This window comes from Alosa sapidissima, chromosome 21, assembly GCF_018492685.1.
Source record: "Alosa sapidissima isolate fAloSap1 chromosome 21, fAloSap1.pri, whole genome shotgun sequence".
Taxonomy (NCBI): Eukaryota; Metazoa; Chordata; class Actinopteri; order Clupeiformes; family Clupeidae; genus Alosa; species Alosa sapidissima.
Genome location: NC_055977.1, coordinates 10,942,779 through 10,962,778, shown reverse-complemented (window position 1 = coordinate 10,962,778; position 20,000 = coordinate 10,942,779). Strand labels below are relative to the sequence as shown.

General features: G+C 48.1%; 1 protein-coding gene across 1 annotated transcript in view; it reads left to right on the top strand.

Annotated features, from left to right (window-relative positions):
• macf1a (microtubule actin crosslinking factor 1a) overlaps positions 1–20,000 on the top strand; it is a 190,573-nt gene that overhangs the window by 148,847 nt on the left and 21,726 nt on the right. The window contains 13 exon segments of the mRNA XM_042077105.1: positions 11,558–11,719; positions 11,972–12,142; positions 12,552–12,718; positions 13,016–13,175; positions 13,719–14,045; positions 14,294–14,378; positions 14,685–14,911; positions 15,237–15,443; positions 15,936–16,163; positions 16,417–16,635; positions 16,812–17,015; positions 17,903–17,911; positions 19,481–19,706. Coding sequence (XP_041933039.1) covers positions 11,558–11,719; positions 11,972–12,142; positions 12,552–12,718; positions 13,016–13,175; positions 13,719–14,045; positions 14,294–14,378; positions 14,685–14,911; positions 15,237–15,443; positions 15,936–16,163; positions 16,417–16,635; positions 16,812–17,015; positions 17,903–17,911; positions 19,481–19,706 — 2,392 coding nt within the window.

The following is a 20,000-nucleotide window of genomic DNA, read 5'->3' as shown; positions in this document are numbered from 1 at the left end:
ATAACGCCTAGCGTGGAGCAGCTCTCACCTTAAAAGGAGTCCTGCTTGTCTTCTGCTGCTGTAGAGAGACGTTGGAGTCACCAAGCTCTGCTGGTCTTCCTGTTGTGGCACAGAGAGGAAACAGAAAGGGAGTGTGGGAAAGGAGTTCACCCGGGAGTTTGTCCCATTTATTTTGTTGGGGGGGTGGGAGGGGGGTCCATTGGAGTTAACATGCAAATTGGAGTTAAGAAGGATGTAATCTGTGCACCTCTTACTACTTCTCGGACTTTGGACATCTCTGGAATAGCATATCTAACTGCTTCTCCCGTTAGACCCGCCTCCGTGACTTTTCAAAGTAAACAAAGTGATTCAGTCAAGTGATTAACATGCTGCTGCAGCCACACATCTGCCTGCCGGAGTCAATGATGCTGCACGTTGGTATGGAAACAGCATGGAAATCGAAAACTTATGTGGATATAAACTGATGAAAGAGTGACTGAAACAACAAATGAAATGTGTATATATATGCAGTGACGAAACACTGACTAGAAAAGCTTTGAAAATATAAGACTTTTGAATTTCTGTGCTACTCTCTTTATTTTGGTCACAGACCATATAACTGATTGAGTACTCACTAGTGCTAGTGTGCTAGTACTCACACTCAGACGCTGCAGGCTGCGCGTGAAGTTCTGCTTTGCAGAACTGTGCTAGGACTTTGTGCCTCACACCTTAGTGTGTGCTGGCGGCATGGGTAAACCACTGAGCCGACCAGACTGCTTGCGGCAGAACCCAAGGTGCCTTGGAAAGGGCGAAGATGAGGAAGCTTACATTGAGGATTGCTATGTGCCCCAGCGCTCCATCTATGACACTATGCGTATCAATGAGCAGATTGATCAGGGCAACAAGATCAGTCAGCCATCACGCAGCACGCTGGGCTCTGGGGGTGAGGGAAGCACCCTCTCCAGTAATGGCACCCTGGGGGACAGTGTCGGTGGAGTGTTTGTGGCCCGTCCCACTGATGCAGGGGTGAAGAAGCTGGACGAGAGGGTTATTTTTGATGCCCTAAAGCTCACAGGGGACCCCCAAAGCATGTCACCTGTGGGTGGCGCAAGTTCAGGCTTGCATGCAGTCCCTTCAACTTCGGCCACCAGTGGGGCGGCAGCCGCAGTGACTAAAAGACGCCACCAGGGCGCCGACAAAAAGGACAATCCAAACCGCCGTTCCTGGAAGGTATTCATGCCTCCCAGTTACCCTGAGTTTGCGGAACGCCTAGAGTTCTTACCGTCTGAAGGTGCCGAGAAGCGCCTGTCTGGGGCCGGAATCCCCCTCTCGCCCCTCCACCCACTGCCCTCCATAATCACCCCACCTCCCTCCCACACCTATACACTACAGACTCATACGCCCACTCCCACCACATCTACTCCTCCTCTGTCCTCCTATGCCCCCTCGCCTGTCTCATTAGGAGGACCTCACACGCCACCTGTCTCGAGTTCCCCATCCACCTCTCCGGGCATAAGCCCTCTGTCCATTCACCCTCTCCGACAGAGACAAACACCCCAGCTTTACTCCCCACAGCAGAAACTGCCCAAGCCGCAATCTCCCTTAGCTTCACCTTCGAGAGACCAGCGGCCCCTGCTCACTTCCGGCTATTCCCAGCCTCAGCAGGGGTCTTCTGGCTCCCCCAATAGCAGCCCTTGTTCCAGCAGAGAAGCGGTAAGGAGGCCAGTGGCTGCGCTGGGGAGAAAAAGTGCCTCAGAGGAGCAGGCTGAGAACTGGGACGTAGCCACTGCTAAGGCTTCAGACTCTGAGCGAGATTCTCCTTTACTGGAACAAGACCAGGACACGGCACCACTTATTGCCCCTCTGATCTGCCCAAAACCTGTTTTCTGCCCCCCTACCAAAGCTCGCACGTGGCCTCGCAGCATGAGGGGGGGCAAGCGGAGTCACCTGAGTCGCCTCCACAACCTTCCCCTCCTGCCGCCCCTACCTCCACTTTTGGGGGAGGACAGTGACCTTGAAGAGGAGTCCCTGTACCTTCTTGACCCACCCTCTCCATTCCTACTGGAAGGTGAGGGTGTAGTTTATGGGGGATTGTCCCTCTCCCCCTGTGTCAGTCAGGAAGGGGGTGATGAGGGGCTTTTGGGCTGGACCCCTTCAGGGGCACTCAGGGAGCGCACTGCCTCTGAACTCCGCTTTGAGGAAGACGAAATGCGGATTCTACAGGAGCTGGAAGAGGACGGAGAGATGGAGGAGGAGGAGATGGAGAGGGAGACATTGGAAGGAATAGATGAGGGAGAAAATAAGGGACAAAATGAAGAGCTGGAGGAGGAAGAGAGGCGTCAGATGGAGGAGAGAGACTGGGAGGCGGTGTTGAAGATCGAGAGTAAAGTGATGGTGGAGGCTTGCTGGGAGGGGGGTGTAGATGAACCTCAGCTGCAGGACTGGGAAACCCAGCAGCTCAACTCCTCAGGCCACTGGCCACTTCTCACTCCCCCAACTGGATTTGGGGGTTCAGAGCCGCCCAGTGCCTCTCCCTGCCCCAGCTCAGAGGCAGAGTCTGATGAACTCTTCTTGGAGCTAGAACGACAGTGCTTGGACGACGACGATGGAGAAGTTTCCACGGAGGAAGACTCTGGAGCGGGTCTTTCCTCTGTACCTTCGGGCCGTACTCGCACTCTACCTCGAGTGGAGGAGGTTGCAGAAGGAGAGGAACGGAGTATGTCTGATACTGTGAACAGTGTAAACAGTGAGAATGTGAATAGTGAGCCTTTTGAACAGATTGATTTAATGCAGCACACTGATCCAGAGCACACTGGCATCTCCGAGGCTCATCCTGACTCAGATCAGAGCTTGCCTCTTCAGGAGGGGTGCTGTGAGCAGAGCCAAACAGAGAGTGCAGAAGGCAGTCAACCACAGCAGACCGAGTCCCGTCTCCAGGTCTGCACAGTTGCTGACAAAAGGGATGAGGATGAAAATGCGGTGTGTGCAGAGGACCAAGAACACAGCTGCTGCTCTCCCTCTTTGCACACAAACTCTTTGGTTGGACTGTTTCCAGAGTCGGATTCAAGCGGAATCCATGAGTCTCGTCCGGACCGGACCGCGCTCTCAGACACCGCACACACAGACTTGGAGCTGGCTGATGGCGAGAGTAACCAAGAGCCAGACAGCGGTGCATCATCAGATCCAGAGCAGGAAGAGGATGCAGAGGATCAGGAGGAAGGCAGAGCCTCCAGCAGACAGGCCTCACCCTCTCTCTGCTCCCCCAGCCCTGAGAATGCATACTGTGAAGAAACTTGGTCAGAGAACACTTGCACTGAAGAAACTGGTCCCGAGAATGCGTACTCTGAGGAAACTGGTCCTGAGAATGCATACACTGAGGAAACTGGTCCTGAGAATGCATATAATGAGGAAACTGGTCCCGAGAATGCATACACTGAGGAAACTGGTCCTGAGAATGCATATAATGAAGAAACTGGTCCCGAGAATGCATACACTGAGGAAACTGGTCCTGAGAATGCATATAATGAGGAAACTGGTCCCGAGAATGCATACACTGAAGGAACTAACTTCCTCTGCTCAGACCTGTGCACTGAAGCCCCAGAGGCCCCAGTGCACAGTAATCTGGAGGAGGAGGAGGAGGAGGATGTGCAGCAGGCTGTGGCCAGTGAAGGTTCCCTAGAGCCTACTGACTTGGAGGAGGTCGAGGAGAGAATGGGGGATGTGGAATTTTCCTCTCAGGAGGAGCTGGTCTCCTCAGAGCCCACAGATGGAAGCATAGGAATCGCGTCCAATTGCGAGGGAGCTTCTGAGCAGGATAGAACACCTGAATCAGAGGGACCATCTGAAATGGTGGCACTTGCACAAGATGAGTCTACCTCAGCTGAGGGGGAATGCGCTGATGCTGACGCATCAGGATATGAGCTGGACATCACAGATCCAGAGCCAGGGACCATGAGCACCCCCAAGTCAGATGTGGCTCATTCTCGGACAGAGACCCACTCTGTGCACACAGACTCTGCACCCCCCTCCCCATCACCTACATACCCCGAGCTGAGCTCAAGCCATGACTCAAAGGACGTGGATGCTTTCGTGACAACCGACAGTTTTGTTTATCTTGCTGTGTCTGTGCCTCCCCAGTTCTCACAGGATGGGCCCCCTTCCCCGCTGCAGGATTGCATTCCCCCAAGCCCCCTCCCAAAGCCACCCCCCGACTCTGAGGAGAGTGCCTTCATGTCCTCTGACAGTTTTGTTTACCTAGCTGCCCCTGAGCGCCTCGCAGTGGTCACTGATGGTGGATCCGCCTGTGAGGAAGTATGCAACCTTGATTCTGAATCCGAGGGTAGTCAGTCAGGTGTGGACTTTGTCTTAGGCTCCATGACTGGAGACAGTGATTGGGAGTCTGAGGGGTCAGGCCTTGACCCTGTTACCTCTGCAACCAGGGACCAGTGGGAGAGCTTGGAGTTTGGATGCTTACAAGGACTGTTCAGTGAAACGCATCTCGACACAGTCTCTCTTACAACCTCAGATGCTGAGAGCACACCTGAGCCACAGGTGAGCAAAGAGGTAGCCTCACCTTCATATTACTTATACTTGGAGTGTCAAACTTGAGATTGAGATATATATGCTCCCTTATTTCATCTAGTGTGTAGGTCAGTGCTGAGTCCAGTCGGTAGCTTTTTTGACCTTGCATGCTAGTCTCTTGGCCAGGAAACAGCAGTCTCCTTCACTCACTCTCAGGGTCTAAATATAGGAGTAAGATTTCTCAGACTCCAACAGAGTTCCTCCATAACAGGTCGCAACATCCTGCCTTTTCTGTTTCTCTGTCTCCATCTAAGTACGTGTGTGTGTGCGTGTGTGTCCTAGTCTTTGGAATGGGCTTTGACGACAGTATTGCGGTTGTCTGATTTTGAAGTTGAATTACTTCATTTAGATTTAAATTTCACTCTGGCAACGTGTGCGTCTGTGACGTTAAGGCCACATAGTTAGCATAATTACGGTAGCTGATTATTATGAGCTGCTGGGAAAATAGCTTGCACATGATGCCAAGTTAAGGGTCAGGGGTCAGGAAAGTCCCTGCTCTTTCTGTGTGACAGTATTCTTTTACGTGAGCATACAGAACAGATATGCATATGTGTGGACAAAAAAAAAGATCTATGCAGCCTTCTGTTGTGTTGTCTTGTCCTGGTTTGGCAGTGTTTGCAGAATGAGCCATATTTGGATAAAGTGGAGAGCAGGCGGTGTGCTTATACAGATGGCTTGTTTATGTACATTAATTCAGATCAGAGATGAGAAAATAAGCATGGACATGTCCGTAGGACTTTAGGGATCTTTTGGTTTTGGTTTCTTCCTAGAAACCCAATCTAAATATTTTCTTCATGATTTAGTGTAAGCTGTGTGTGTCTGTGTTTTGACATTTGTATCTATCTTCTACTGGTGTGTGGCACATGGTCTCTGGGGCCCCTTCTTCTCTCTCCTCTCAACACTGTCTGTCTGTCTCTCTCTCTCTCTCTCTCTCTCTCTTTCTCTCTCTCTCCCACTCTTACTCTGATCACAATTTTCTCCCTCTGCTTTTCCCTCATTTATTATCTATCTCTATTTTGTGCCTCTTGCTTTCTTTGCTTCCTTTCTTTGTTCCCACTCTATCTGTGGGTCTTTCGTACTCCCTCTCTGTTGGTCTTTATTGTATTAATGTCTGCCTTGAGCTCTGGTGACCAGGCCTGCGCGGTCATCCACGTCTCATTTGACAGCTCAGCTCTCCCCTCGGCTGTGGGTAGGCCTGCTCCGGCCGGCCAAATGCAATCAGGCGGCCCGGCTGTCAGGCAAGATTTGAAGCAGAGGAGGATTATAATTACTGAGAGGAACCGCTGTCCGAAAGAGCCCCAAACACTTGAGGATGCCTCTGGTTTAGAGAGAAATGCAGCTGGGAAAGAGATGGAGGGGAGTAGTCTGGAATAAAAGATCGAATAAATTGATATATTTTTGGCAGGCCAGCCATCTTGGAACAAGACCACTCTGATACACCTCTCCTCCAGCCCTCAGACCAAACTCCTGCCCCCCTCTCCCCTCCCTGCTGGCTCAGTTGGGCCCTGCTATGGCGATAAGGAAGTGCGAAATAAACACTGAGTTCTTTAGGGGCGGCTCAGTGTTGCCAGTTAAAAGCAAACACACACTATGAAGCCGTTGTGGTATAAATAGCAGATAAGGACATGCCAGCTCTATCAGAATAGGAGCCCAGCCAAATGTACTCCCGCAGGGCTAAAGAGCAGAGAACAAGGGGGAAGGTGGGGGCAGAACTCAAGGGACACTGGTTGGTGGTGGAGTGAGTGGGTATAATCGCCACAGATTTCATTGGGACATGTCTTTGAATGTGTATTTACAGAATGTGGGGGTTTCCAGTGGGGAGTTGTCATTCTTCCATTGTTTGAATTGCTAGTGATTTAGATACGATGTTCCAGATCTAGAGTTTTTGATACTGACAGAGCAGTAGATGAAAACTCATTTAAACTTAATCATGATTTTGTTTTGTAGTTGTTGGTGGTTAGGGGGGCGTGCGTCAGTGGGCTCTGGCTGTTTTGATAATGAGCACCTGGCAGTACTCTAGATAAAGGCTGATGGTGGGGCATGCTAGGATAGTTCTGCTGCTTTATCTCATCTCCAGGCTCGGCAGTTTACAGAAACAGGACAAAAGAAAGCTGGAGACAGACTGGCAGAAAGATAGTTACTCCCATTTACACTTACACTACGCGGTAAGACACTCACTTTGGATACACACAAACAGACAGGCGAACACACACACGCACACACAACCCACCCCACACACACACACACACACACACAGAGAGAGCAAGAGGAAGGGAGAGCAAGCAGTATTTTAGAGATCTGGTGACAGGGTCTATGCATGTGTGATTGTTATGGAAATGATGAAAACTGAGAGGCTGTCCACAGGAAACACCTGTGTATCAGGGGCAGACACGAAAGGGGAGAGACCCCCATAAACCATGATAAAACAGGCAGAGCGTTTAATATAACCATAGGAAATAAATCCCCTCCTCCATGTTGCTGGAAGGAGCATGAGTAATCCTGGTCCACGTCATCCAGAGTGATGTGTTGTTTTTGGTCAGAGCCATCCAAAAATGTTGCACCGTCCCAACATTTAGGTCATGCACAAAAAATAGTTCTCCCTCTCCCTGTGGACAAGGGGAGAGGAAAGGAGGGTGCGGGGGGGAGCACAGAGAGAGAGGAAAAGAGTTCGAGGTGAGGGGAATGGCAGGAAGAGAGGGAAACAGAGAGAGAGAGAGAGAGAGAAGGAGGGCAAGGGAGCTGGCACTGGGAGAAGTTTCAAAGGTTGAGGAAGAATGCTTCTGGCCATGCTCTTATTGATCCGAAAGAGATCAAACCTGACTGATCGCCCTTCAAACATCAGCTCCCCCGTTCGCTCTCTCTTGCTCTGTTCTTCTTGTTCTTTGTTGCCTCCCTTCTTTCTTTGTCTTTCTTCTTTTCTATGTGTCATGTCTTATGTTCATATTTGTATTTCTCTCTACATTCTTCCTTCTTTCACTTGCCACCTGCTTCTTTTATTACTGGGTAATTATATTTTTGCAAGAAGACTGTGGATTTTTTATTATTAATATTATTATTAACTCCGGGAAATCTAATAACAAAATTCCTTAGTACAATATTAATTTGTTGTTTCTTGAGTGGTGAAAAGCTGTTCCAGCCCCCCAGGCAGCAAGTATGCAACAAAACCATGGTGCTGAGTTTGCGAGGGATAGTTCAATTCTTAGTTGTCTAATGTTCACATGTTCACCATACAAAGACATGGAGCATCCTATCTCTCAGACTGGAATAGGTTCGAGGGATCTGGGTCTGCTTTGCTGCCTCAGGGCCTGCACAGCTTGAATCCATTGAGGGATACAGGGTAGTATTAGGGGAGCCGGTTACACAGCACTAAATCAAACTCCTTGAGGCTTTAACGGAGGGGCAGTTTGCATTTTGGAATGTTTAGACTCCTCCTAACCTTAACCCGGTTTAAGATGCCCTGGAATGTCCTAGATTTTACACAAAATGTCTCAGAATTATCAAATATTCAGTTGAGGTTAATGCTGCTGAATGGGGTGCTTCCAACCACGTAATGGTTTATTAACGCAGTGCACCATGGATTGTGAATCTTTTAATAATGCTTTCAGTAACAATATTGAAAAAGATGGTGATTAGTTTGACCGGCTTGTGTGTGCATTTATTATAGTGATTTTTATGAACTTGCATCTATGAACATACTGTACGCCATTAATGTATTTTGCTAGCATGAGACTGGGTTGCTCCTCGTGCTTTAGAATTGTCTGCATAATGTCCAACTTTTGAGTGGGAGTGTGCATTTGGTAAGAGGTCTCTTCTCAGATTGAGTTTATGCTCAATCATGTGCTGCCTCTTGGGTATATCAATTGGATGATTTCCAGCCACAGGAATTAAGAATTAGGATTTTGATTGTGTCTCAGTGTGATGCTTTGGAGCACACATTCACTTCTGCCCTCTTACCGGGGGGGGGGGGGGGGGGCAATCACTAACACACACACACACAAAACACACTCTGTCGTCCAGATGTGCGTTATTTGTACTTCTTAGTAGGTAGCCACAAGCATACAATCAGTGTGGTTTTGGTGAAATGCTGCCAGTTGGCGATGTCTTGCCGAGAGTCTAAAGGCGGCAACAACCGCCTCAGAATTCGTCTCCAAGTTTGGACAGATCAACAGATTGAATTTATGTAACTCTGCATGGGCAGGATTTTTTTTTTTTTTTTTTTTTTTGGTTTCCCGCTCTGCAACTGAATTGTGGGTAGGAGAAAGAGAGCCAATGTGGAACTGTGGTTTTCGGCTGAAAGAAAGGGAAAGAAGGGGAGAAAAGGAGAGAGGAATGAGGAGTAATTCTGAGGTTTGGAGGAGGATGACCGGACAATCCAGGAGCGATACTGTATGGGCAGAGACGGAAGCTCTGAGATAGAAGGAGAGAGACAATAACAAGCAGACTGACGTGTGACAGGGAGTGGTGCTTGTGACAACAGAGGACAGGGAGGAGTGACAGAAATGGAGAGAGGGAGAGAGGGAATGAGAGAGAGAGAGAGAGAGAGAGAGAGAAGAGGAGGGAGTGAGAGTGACAAAGGGATCTGCAGCATGTGTGAGTTGGGTCAGGCGATGGGTCTGGTCCAGGGTGCTGGAGAAGAATGAGAAACATTCCAGATATTTTCCAGAGCACTCTCTCCTTCCCTCCCTCTCTCTCTCTCTCTTTCCTTGTCTCTCTTATTCCCTCTCTCTGCCTCTAACCGCTCTGGGCTGGCTTTGCCGAGTAGGAGGGGAAGTGAGTGAGGGAGCATGAAAGGAGAAGAGGAGAGTGGGCCTTTACAGGAAGTGAGGGAACAGGGTGACACGGAGAAAGACCTGAAAAGCAGACACATGGAAACACTTTGGGTTTGATGGCTGTGCTCACAAAGCTACTCTAATGGACAGCCATGCCAACCTTAACCTGGTTTAGAAATGGCTTCCAATCATGATGGTAAATGTTGTATTTTCATTATTAATGACATGGCATCCAAATCTGGAATCTATAAATAAATCAGTGACTGGTTTTCTATGTGAGAAGAGTGCCTATGTCTCTCAAACCATAAGTAAGGCAAAGTATAAAGGTGAAACATGAAAGGATATAGATCTGGATCCACATACCAAATGTGAGTTAGTACGACAGAGAGATACTAGTAAAGCATGGAGATTATATTTTATGGCCAAATAATGCTCCAAAGGCAGACTGCACTTTGAGTCAGAGTAAAGCATTTTGAGGAACAAAATTAAGGACAACTGGAGAGGAAGTATATTTTCCAGTAGTGGTGTGATGGGGGGCGATAAGGAGTGAAGCGGATATATGAGGATGTTTGTGTGGTAAGGGAAAATGTGAGCCACGACTTTGGAGACCAAACAGGAGGAAGGTAGGAGCAGGAATAAGAGGCAGGATTTGGAGAGACAAAGAGGGTCAGGGGACATCAGTACAAAGATGTCCACACGCTGCCCGCATACTCAGAGAGACAGACAGGCGCACAAACACATGCACACACACACTTACACACACAGACACATACATACACACACACTTACACACACAGACACATACATACACAAACACACACACTCTCAGGGCTAGGGTGGAGCAGGTCATGGCTGTGGCTCATTGTTGTTGAGTCCAACAGACTTCCTGTTCAGGCAGGAATGACGCCCATTCACCACAAGGCAGCTGTACCTAAACACACACACACACACACACACACACACACACACACACACACACACACACACACACACTGATTGCAGACCTGATTGCAGGTCTAATGATAAACTCAGAGTAAATGTTGTGGACCAGGTACAATCTGGACTCATAAATGCGTTGGCAACGGCAGCAGTCAGACACCTGGGTGTTCAAACAGGCCTTTTGGATATGTAAACAGATAAACACCAGCACGCCTCGTGCACAACGCCCTTGTAGCAGCAGCCGCCGTATTGCCCAGCACAGCTCATAACTGACCCAAAAAGGCTCTTCTCTCTCTCTTTCTTTCTTTCTTTCTTTCTTTCTCTCTCTCACTCTTTCTTTCTTTCTTTCTCTCTTTTTTTTTCTTTCTCTCTCTCCCTCTTTCCTTCTGTCTTTCTCTCTCTTTCTTTCTTTCTTTCTTTCTTTCCTTCTTTCTTTCTCTCTCTTTCTTTCTTTCTTTCTTTCTTTCCTTCTTTCTTTCTCTCTTTCTTTCTCTCTCTTTCTTTCTTTCTTTCTTTCTTTCCTTCTTTCTTTCTCTCTTTCTTTCTTTCTTTCTTTCTTTCTTTCTCTCTCTTTCTCTAGTTTCTCTCTTTCTCTCATTTCTATTCTTTCATTCTCTTTCATTCAGCCCCATCCCCCCCTATCTCTCTTTCTCTGAAAGAATTGTATTCCCTTGTCTCCTGAGGTCTGTCAGCGCCGGTATGGGGGTTGTGGGTTGTTTGGCCAGGGCTCTTCTCAGATGTGCCCGGAGCAAACCTGGTTGGTTTGTGGTTTTCCCTGCTAACAGTCAACACATACACACACACACACAAACACACACACACACACACACGCTCTCAAGCTGTGTCTAATTTCAGCTAGCAAAGGCGACTTGCCCAAGCGCGCAGTTCTCTCACACACACTCAAGTATCAGATGCCACCATTATTGGCCTGGCCCCCTCCCAAAAGCTCTTCTCTTCTCTCACACTGCGGTTGTGTGTAGCCGGGGGGCTCCCTGTGAGTGGCCCATCATGGTATATTTGAGTTGCGGCCCTCAAGATTACAACCAGTTTCTGTGCTTCTTAATTCACAAAGTGTGCAAGCCATGCAGAATGCCTATGTAATTGTGTTATCCCGCAGGCCAGTCAACGGCTCCTCTAAATCAACTCATTTGTTTTTTTCTCTCTCTCTCTCTCTCTCTCTCTCTATCCATCCTTCCTCTTTTCTTCCCCATCCTTTGTCTCTTCTCGCCCTCTCTCTACCTCCATCTATCCCCCTCTTCCTCTCTGCCCTCACCCTTTCTCCTGGTCAGGCTCTGGAACGGGAGCAGGTGGACAGCATCCAGCCCAAGCTCCAGCATGTGAATGCGGTCGGCCAGGGTCTTATTCAGAGCGCAGCCAAACACACTGACACGCAGGCGCTAGAGCATGACCTGGAGACGACAAACCTGCGCTGGAACTCACTCAACAAAAGGGTCAGTACACAACACACACACACACACACACACACACACACACACACACACACACACACACACACACACACACAGCTTCAGAACTCTATCTGTTACACAAATATACTATATGCACACATGCATGAACTTACACACACACGCACACACACAAGCATAATCACTTACTCATATACATATCCCACCCATTTCAAGATGTCCTTATTTGCAAGGTGTGAGGGGTAGCACTGTTTCCATTTTTGTGCATTCTTGCAGGTGGCTGAACGCATTGCCCAGCTCCAAGAAGCACTATTGCATTGTGGGAAGTTCCAGGATGCACTTGAGCCTCTGCTGAGCTGGCTCAGTGACACGGAAGAGCTCATAGCCAATCAGAAGCCTCCATCAGCGGAGTACAGGGTGGTCAAGGCACAGATCCAGGAGCAGAAAGTGAGTTATGCTTTAATAACACCTCAATAACATGTCATGTTTATGTGGTGGTTTAATAGCATGGCTGTAATATTTATGGTGGTGTGAACTACAGCAGAGACTTCAGCTCAGCCACTCTAGCCGCTGGGACTTAAGACTGGCCAATCTACTGGCAGAAAGAGAAAGAGTGGTTCACCAACCTGTGCAAGCAGCACACCGACACTAGATACACATGCACACACACGCACACTGTTATTTAAAAACACATTAGAATTCAAGTGCAGCTCCAGGCCCTTTTGTTTTGTTTAAAGACAAATATACACTGCTGCCTGAAATCAGAGCAAATGGATAACCAGCGATTAGCGTGTCCCAGTCTACCATCAATCTGAGTGCTTGTGGCTAAGCCCTCTCCCCATCTTCCCTTGGCCAGCTCCTGCAGCGTCTCCTTGACGACCGGCGGGGCACTGTGGAGATGATCCGGGCAGAGGGAGCGCGCATTGCCGTTACCGCGGAGACGCAGGACCGAGACAAGATCCAGAAACAGCTGGAGAGTCTGGGCCAGAGGTGGTGTGACCTGCTGGAGAAGGCCAGCGCCAGGTACACACACACATACACACACACACACACACACACACACACACAAGCACTATGGATTTTCAAACACTCTGTGTATACTACACATTAATCAACACACACATATGCACACAGAGAGACACACACACAGTTTCTCTCACACACAGCACATTAATGCTGTGTGTGAGAGAAACACTTCCACACACAACACATTAATCTTGCATATACACTTTTCATGCACAACACATGAATCAACACACACGCACACATACCTACTGACTGAATGTCTGACTGACTGTCTGTCTGTCTCTGTGTGTGTAGGCAAAGGCAGCTGGAGGAGTTGCAGGTGCTGGCTCTGCAGTTCCACGAGGCAGTGGAACCTCTCGGGGAGTGGCTTAGTGCCACAGAGAGGCGCCTCACCACAGCCGAACCAATGGGAACCCAGACCTCCAAAATCACCCAGCAGATCGCTCGGCACAAGGTGCACACACGCAACACACACACACACAACACAACACACACACACACACACACACACACACACACACACACACACCATAGCAAACAGCTATGAAGGAACACACACACACACAGGAGGTGATTGATCAAACCGGCCAGAGGCTATAAATGGGGGGAATTGGACCCCCCCACACCTATAGGCCCAAACATCATTATATCTCATCATTTTGTTTTATGTTTGTCCTATAGTTTTTAAATCTATGTTTCAAATTCAAATTTAGTTATACTTTTTCATTTGGTCATCGTTGTGTAAAATCCTTTGTTCTGAATCATAGCATTGGAAAACCAATGAAGTTCTCTTTAGTTGCTTTAGACATTTTTGTTTGTTGCATGTATTGTGGTTCTCACTATTATGATTTATCATTAGTTTGTCTTTTATGATTTCTCATCTGCATGATTTGTTCATGAATTGTTTTGCTTTTGTTGTCATCTCTCTCTTTTTTCTTTTCTTCTCTCCATCTCACCGTTTTATTTCTCTTCCACACTGGTCTGGGGCGCCTCTCAGGCCCTCAAAGAGGAAATTACATCACGGGGGGTGGAGGTTCAACACCTGGAGTCTGTGGGCCAATCACTGACCCCACTGAGCAGCCCCGCAGACTGCGATTGGCTGCGGGAACGTGTGGGGGCGGTGCGCACTGGGCACAGTGAGCTACTCGATCGGTGTTTGCGGCGAGAAGCCATGCTGGACCAGGCGCTGGCTAACGCCCAGCTGTTTGGCGAGGACGAGGTTGAGGTGCTGAACTGGCTGGCTGAGGTGGCCCAGAGGCTGGCCGAGGTGTCAGTCCAGAGCTACCTGCCTGACCAGCTAGCCCAGCACCACAAACACACACTGGTACGCCACACAGCCACGCAGACAGCACACACACACACACACACACACACTCTCACAGGGAAAGTGTGCCGAGATAAACACACTTAAAGAATGAGAGGGACTGCACCATTATTGTTCTGTAAGTGATGTCACTAGAGGAAATGTTTTTGTAAGCTTTAAATAAATGGGATGTTGAGTCAGTTTTCAGTAAGCTTGGACATTCCAGAGCTCTTTTAGACTGTAACTTAACCACCATTACTCCCCCTCAGTCCCTGAATGAGGAGATCGTCAGTAGAAAGAAGACTGTTGACCAAGCCATTAAGAATGGACAGGCCCTACTGAAGCAGACTACAGGTGAGATAGCTGACAAATGCATCACTCAGCACACATTGTGCCTGATGTGAAAGAGCTGTCTGTTTTTTTCCTGAAACTTCATTAAATATGCAGTATGTATTTGCAGTGAAATATCAAAGATGACATGTGGTTGTTTATTCACCCCCCTTGACTGGAGGAACTGTTTTTTTAATCCTTGTGGACACAATCTGCTTTTAAAAACAACTCTCCTGGGGGTTTGACCATGTTATATGATATGTGATCTGAATGACGGCTACATTCAGTACGTTGTGCTGACTTGCATCTTGTGTTCGTCCTTCATCTCAGGCGAGGAGGTGCTGTTGATTCAGGAGAAGCTGGACGGCATCAAGAGCCGCTACGCTGAGATGACCGCCGGGAGCAGCAAGGCCCTCCGCACACTCGAGCAGGCTCTGCAGCTTGCCACGCGGTTCGCCAGCGCCCACGAGGACATCAGCCAGTGGCTGGACTCCGTGGAGACAGAGCTCAACAACATGGAGCCAGACAACACGCCAGCCTATCAGGACAGACAGAAGGTAGGAGCAGAGCAATCCGGTGTATTCCTAAGGGATGTATGACATGAGGACATCAGGAATTGTTCACTACAACTTCAAATTTAAAGAAAGAGATAAATAGATAAATGTACATAATAATAATAGTAATAATGAAAATAATAATGAAAATAATAATAATAATAATCAGCTTTATTTGTATAGCACCTTTCATACACAGAATGCAGCTCAAAGTGAAAAAGTGAAACATTTAACACAATAATAGAGAAGAAGAAAATAATAATAATAATACATTTTGAGGCTAATGTCCGGTTGTGTGTGGGTGGTCATGCATGTTCGTATGATGCAGGAGCTGAAGTGCGTGGGCGCAGAGAAGCGTCTGGTTCTGGACACGGTGAACGAGGTTGGCAGCGCCCTGCTGGACCTGGTGCCATGGAGGGCCCGGGAGGGGCTCGACCGCCTGGTGGCCGACGCTAACCAGCGCTACCGCCAGGCTGACGAGACCATCGCCCAGAGAGTGCAGCAGGTTCAAGCTGCCATCCAGAGGTCACAGCAGGTACTGCGCTCACTCACCAACACCACTCAGCACGTAGTGAAAATAGCATGGGCTCTGTTTATCTGTTTATAGTAGCTGGTGTATTCATTCTTGTCTTGACATGAACATGGAGCCATTATGAGTAGCCTATCTAATGTTACATGATGACATTCATTCACCAAGTCAGGCTGTAAACATGGAGAGACATTTTTCTTTGTTCTAAATATATGAGCAGCCATTATTGTGTGGCAATACATTGCACTGTCCTTTATATGCTGTGAACTCTGATTGCTGGGAATTTGCACCGAGGATGGGGTCACCGGAAACGTTTGCACTTGCACTTTAGTTTTACCTGTATAGTCTGGTGACTTTAATCACTTTTCAATGTGAAACTCGGTTTTTGAAGACACTTTTTGAAGAGCGAGCTCCTTCCTTTGTTTTTTTTATTACCTTGCACTGAAAATGTCCAGGAACAAACACTGATCTCTTCCTGTTCTGCCCCGGTGTGTCCAGTATGAGGAGGCTGTTGACGCTGAGCTGACCTGGCTCGGGGAGACGGAGCGTAAGTTGGTGTCCTTAGGACCCCTCAGCCTGGAGCCGGACGTGACTGTGGCCCAGATGCAGGTCCAGAGGGCCTTCAACATCGACATCATCCGCCACAAAGACACCATCGACCAGCTGATCAACACCCGAGAGGACATCCTGGAGACGTGCAGCGACCAGCAGAAAGACACGCTGAAGGTGAGGAGGAAGGAAGTGTAGTGGGAGGGTCAGACATTAGAGATTTGACTTGGCAAATTGATTCTCCAAGATTTAACTCCTTGAAAAAGAGGGTTTGATGCACAGGTTTAGCCATTACTTTTCCATTCATTCTCACCCCAAAATAAAGTGATGAATTCTGAAAGTAAACATTAAAAATATCACATGTCAAGCTTTTTGATCTCTGACTCTAAATGACAAGGTGTTATTTCCCCCAACACACACACACACTCAGGTGAAGACCGACTCGCTGAGTGCGCGGTACGAGGCAGTGAGCCAGAGCCACTCGGAGCGGTTCTCTGCGCTGGAGCAGGCCCAGGTTCTGGTGGCCCGGTTCTGGGAGACCCACGAGGAGCTGGACCCCTGGCTGGGTGAAACTGAAGCGATGATCAGCCAGCTCCCCCCTCCAGCCATCGACACCGAGGCCCTGCGTCAGCAACAGGACCAGATGAGGGTCAGTACAACCTGCTCTCACTCCGACTAATGCTGATCATGTCAAGATGCTAGAACTACTATGGAAAAGATGATTCTGGAAACCAGTTTTATTTTTTATTTTTTTAAATGTAATTATATATTTTCATACATGTTTCCCCCCCATGTGTCTTTTCCTCTCTCTTCGTCCATCTCCAGCTGCTGAGGGAGTCCATTGCTGAGCACAAGCCCCACATCGACAAGCTTCTCAAGATCGGCCCACAGCTGGCTGAGCTGAGCGCCCAGGAGGGGGCGACAGTGAGGCAGCGCTACACCAGCGCAGAGCAGCGCTACCAGGCCATCAAGCAGGAGGTCAAAGGTCGGGCTGCTGCTCTGGACGAGGCCGTATCTCAGTCCACTCAGGTATGTCACCACACCTCCACACTTTACCTGCACGCCAGCATGAGACTGCTGTTGTACTAATGCCATATTGAATTTCCCCTTGGGGATCAATAAAGTATCTATCTATCTATCTCTATCTATATTTGCACACAACATGAACGTCTTTTTAGACGAGGCAAATTTAAATTCTTGTGATCCAGATCTCAGCTGGTCTTCTAAATGTGGATTTTCTGCTCTTGAAGGTTATGTTCATGTAGTTAATGTCTACCAAGAGGAAGGCATTTGTAATCATATTCTTTACGGTACTTGTTTTTGAAGAAATTTAAAGTAAATGCAAATATTTTAACAAATTTGGTGCTACATTTAGGCTATTTTAGGTTTTGTGTGCTTGGCCCATCCATCTTTTTCATTATGCTAGTCATCTACAGTACTGTGTCACCACTACATTGTGCTAGTCATTGACTGTATCACTACAAAGCTCTGATGTTAAAGCACCATAAACATTTGTGCTGATCATAGAGAAGACTGAGTGTGACTGAGGCTTGTTTGCATGCTGTTGATCTAACACACTGTTGTTTCTCCATCCCCACCTCCCCTAACTCTGACACGGTTCCCCCCTTTGGTGTGTGCCGATCTACTTTTAATCCCCAATGCCCCTCCCAAAAACCACCATCCTATTACCCCCTCTCCATCACCAACCACCCCCACCATACCCCACCTGCATCCATCCTGCCCTCCATTCCCTCTGTTCCCCTCATCCACTCATCCATCCCTCCCTCCATCCATCCTTCCATCCCATGTGCCCATGTGTGCTCCACCTCTCCACTCACCTCCACTGGATGTGTGTGTGTGTGTGTGTGTTCACCCTCCACCACCCGCCTCCATTACTGCTCACTGCCACTCCCCAGCTGGTAGAGGTAAGAATGTCACTTGCAGACTCACCGCATATCTAAACACACACACACACACATCTAAACACACACACACACACACACATCTAAACACACACACACACACACACACACACATCTAAACACACACACACACACACACATCTAAACACACACACACACACACACACACACACATCTAAACACACACACACACACACACATCTAAACACACACACATCTAAACACACACACATCTAAACACACACACTTCTAAACACACACACATACAGACACACACACACACACACACACACACACATACATATGCACATCACCACCACATCACCCATCAGCATCTGCTTATCACACTGCTTCAGCACTGAAGAATTTAGCATCATCAATACTTTAGCTCCATGAATAGAGCTCTGTGAACCTTTAACATTGTTGGTTCTTAACCATCCTGTAGAAACGGTTAAACATCTGTTTTTGAGAGAACTGTTAATTTCGCTCTCAATATGTCATACTTATGGTATGTGTGCCAGTGTGTCATGCTTATGTTTCCTTAAGCCCCGTACTTCAAGTATGTGTGTGTGTGTCACTGTGTGTGTGTCACTGTGTGTGTGTGTGTGTGTGTGTTTGACTCCTTTCTCCTCTATCTGTCTCCCTGCTTGCTGCTGGCAGCTGGTCCCCTATGAGATGATAGCGGGGCTGTTTGCCTGCTCCGCGCTCCTCCTGATTGGAGAGGCTTCTCTGTGGTGCTGGCGCCAGCAGAAACAGCTGTGGCTGCAGTCTCGCAGGAGGGATTTCAAATTAACCTTGAGGCGGCAGCTACATCCTCCCCGCAGCGGGGTGGAAGCAACCAAACAAACAAACAAACAAATAAATAAAGAAATAAATAAGCCACAAGCCAGTCTCCCACTTCCCCACACAATTTAAATGGATTTGGAACACTGACTAGGCAGATAATACATGGGGGTCATGGGGTTTGATTCATGGGTGCAGTAACCCCACTTAAAAAAAAATGAATTAAGTAAACAGAGACTGTATCATAAGGGACTAAAGCCACAAGTGTCTGACTTAAAGGTACACTATGCAAGATTTTCACCTTAAACAAACATGTAATAGGCGAATCGTTCACGTAGCATAGCTATAAAGCATGGACGTAGCGAGTCCCTACCGAGAGAATCAGCCATGCAACATGCAACCAAGAACGGCGGCCCGCCAAGTCTTGCAAGAATCGTGAAACAATAACTTTGTCAGTAGATATAACTCTTTGGAGATAGTTTTTGCCTGTCGTTAATCCTTCACCTCCACAAGAATAGCATTTTCATTATGGGATAAGTCACAAGAAATTTGCTATTTACAATAGCAGAGTAAAATATAAATATATCGCAACTCGAGAAATATATTGCCAAAAATACCTAAACCCGCATAGTGTAACTTTAAGCATTCGGCCTCTAGCTCTGTCTGTGTGTGTGTGTGTGTGTGTATGTGTGCGTGCATGGATGTGTGTGTGTGTGTGCGTGTGCGTGCGTGGATGTTCTGTAATCTCACACATCCTTCCTGTCCCCCCCCCCCCCCCCCCCCCCCCAGTTCCATGATAAGATGGACCCCCTGCTGGAGACTCTGGAGGGGGCCGTGCAGAGGCTTAGGCTGCCCCCGCCGGTGGCCGCCGAGGTGGACAAGATCCGGGAGCAGCTGGCCGATCATCGTGCCCAAGGGGTGGAGCTGGACAAACTGCTGCCCTCGTTTAGCGCCCTGTGTGCCCGCGGGGAGGAGCTGATCACGCGCGCCTCACACAACGACCCTGCCGCTCAGGGTGAGTTTTACACACACACACACACACACACACACACACACACACAGAATAACTCACCTGCACAGGATGAATTACACACATGGTGTGAACACACAGACACTCAGATAACATTTCCTAGAAATTTGGTGGTAAGCACATACTAGCACATACTACATAGTACACTAAGTGCATCATCATCTAATTAGGGGGCTACTCTATGGTAAATGAAGCACTTCTATGTATTTCTATAACTTGTAATACAATCATGAGCCTGACTTTCTGCAAGAACTTGAAACCACCAATCTCAGTTTTTTT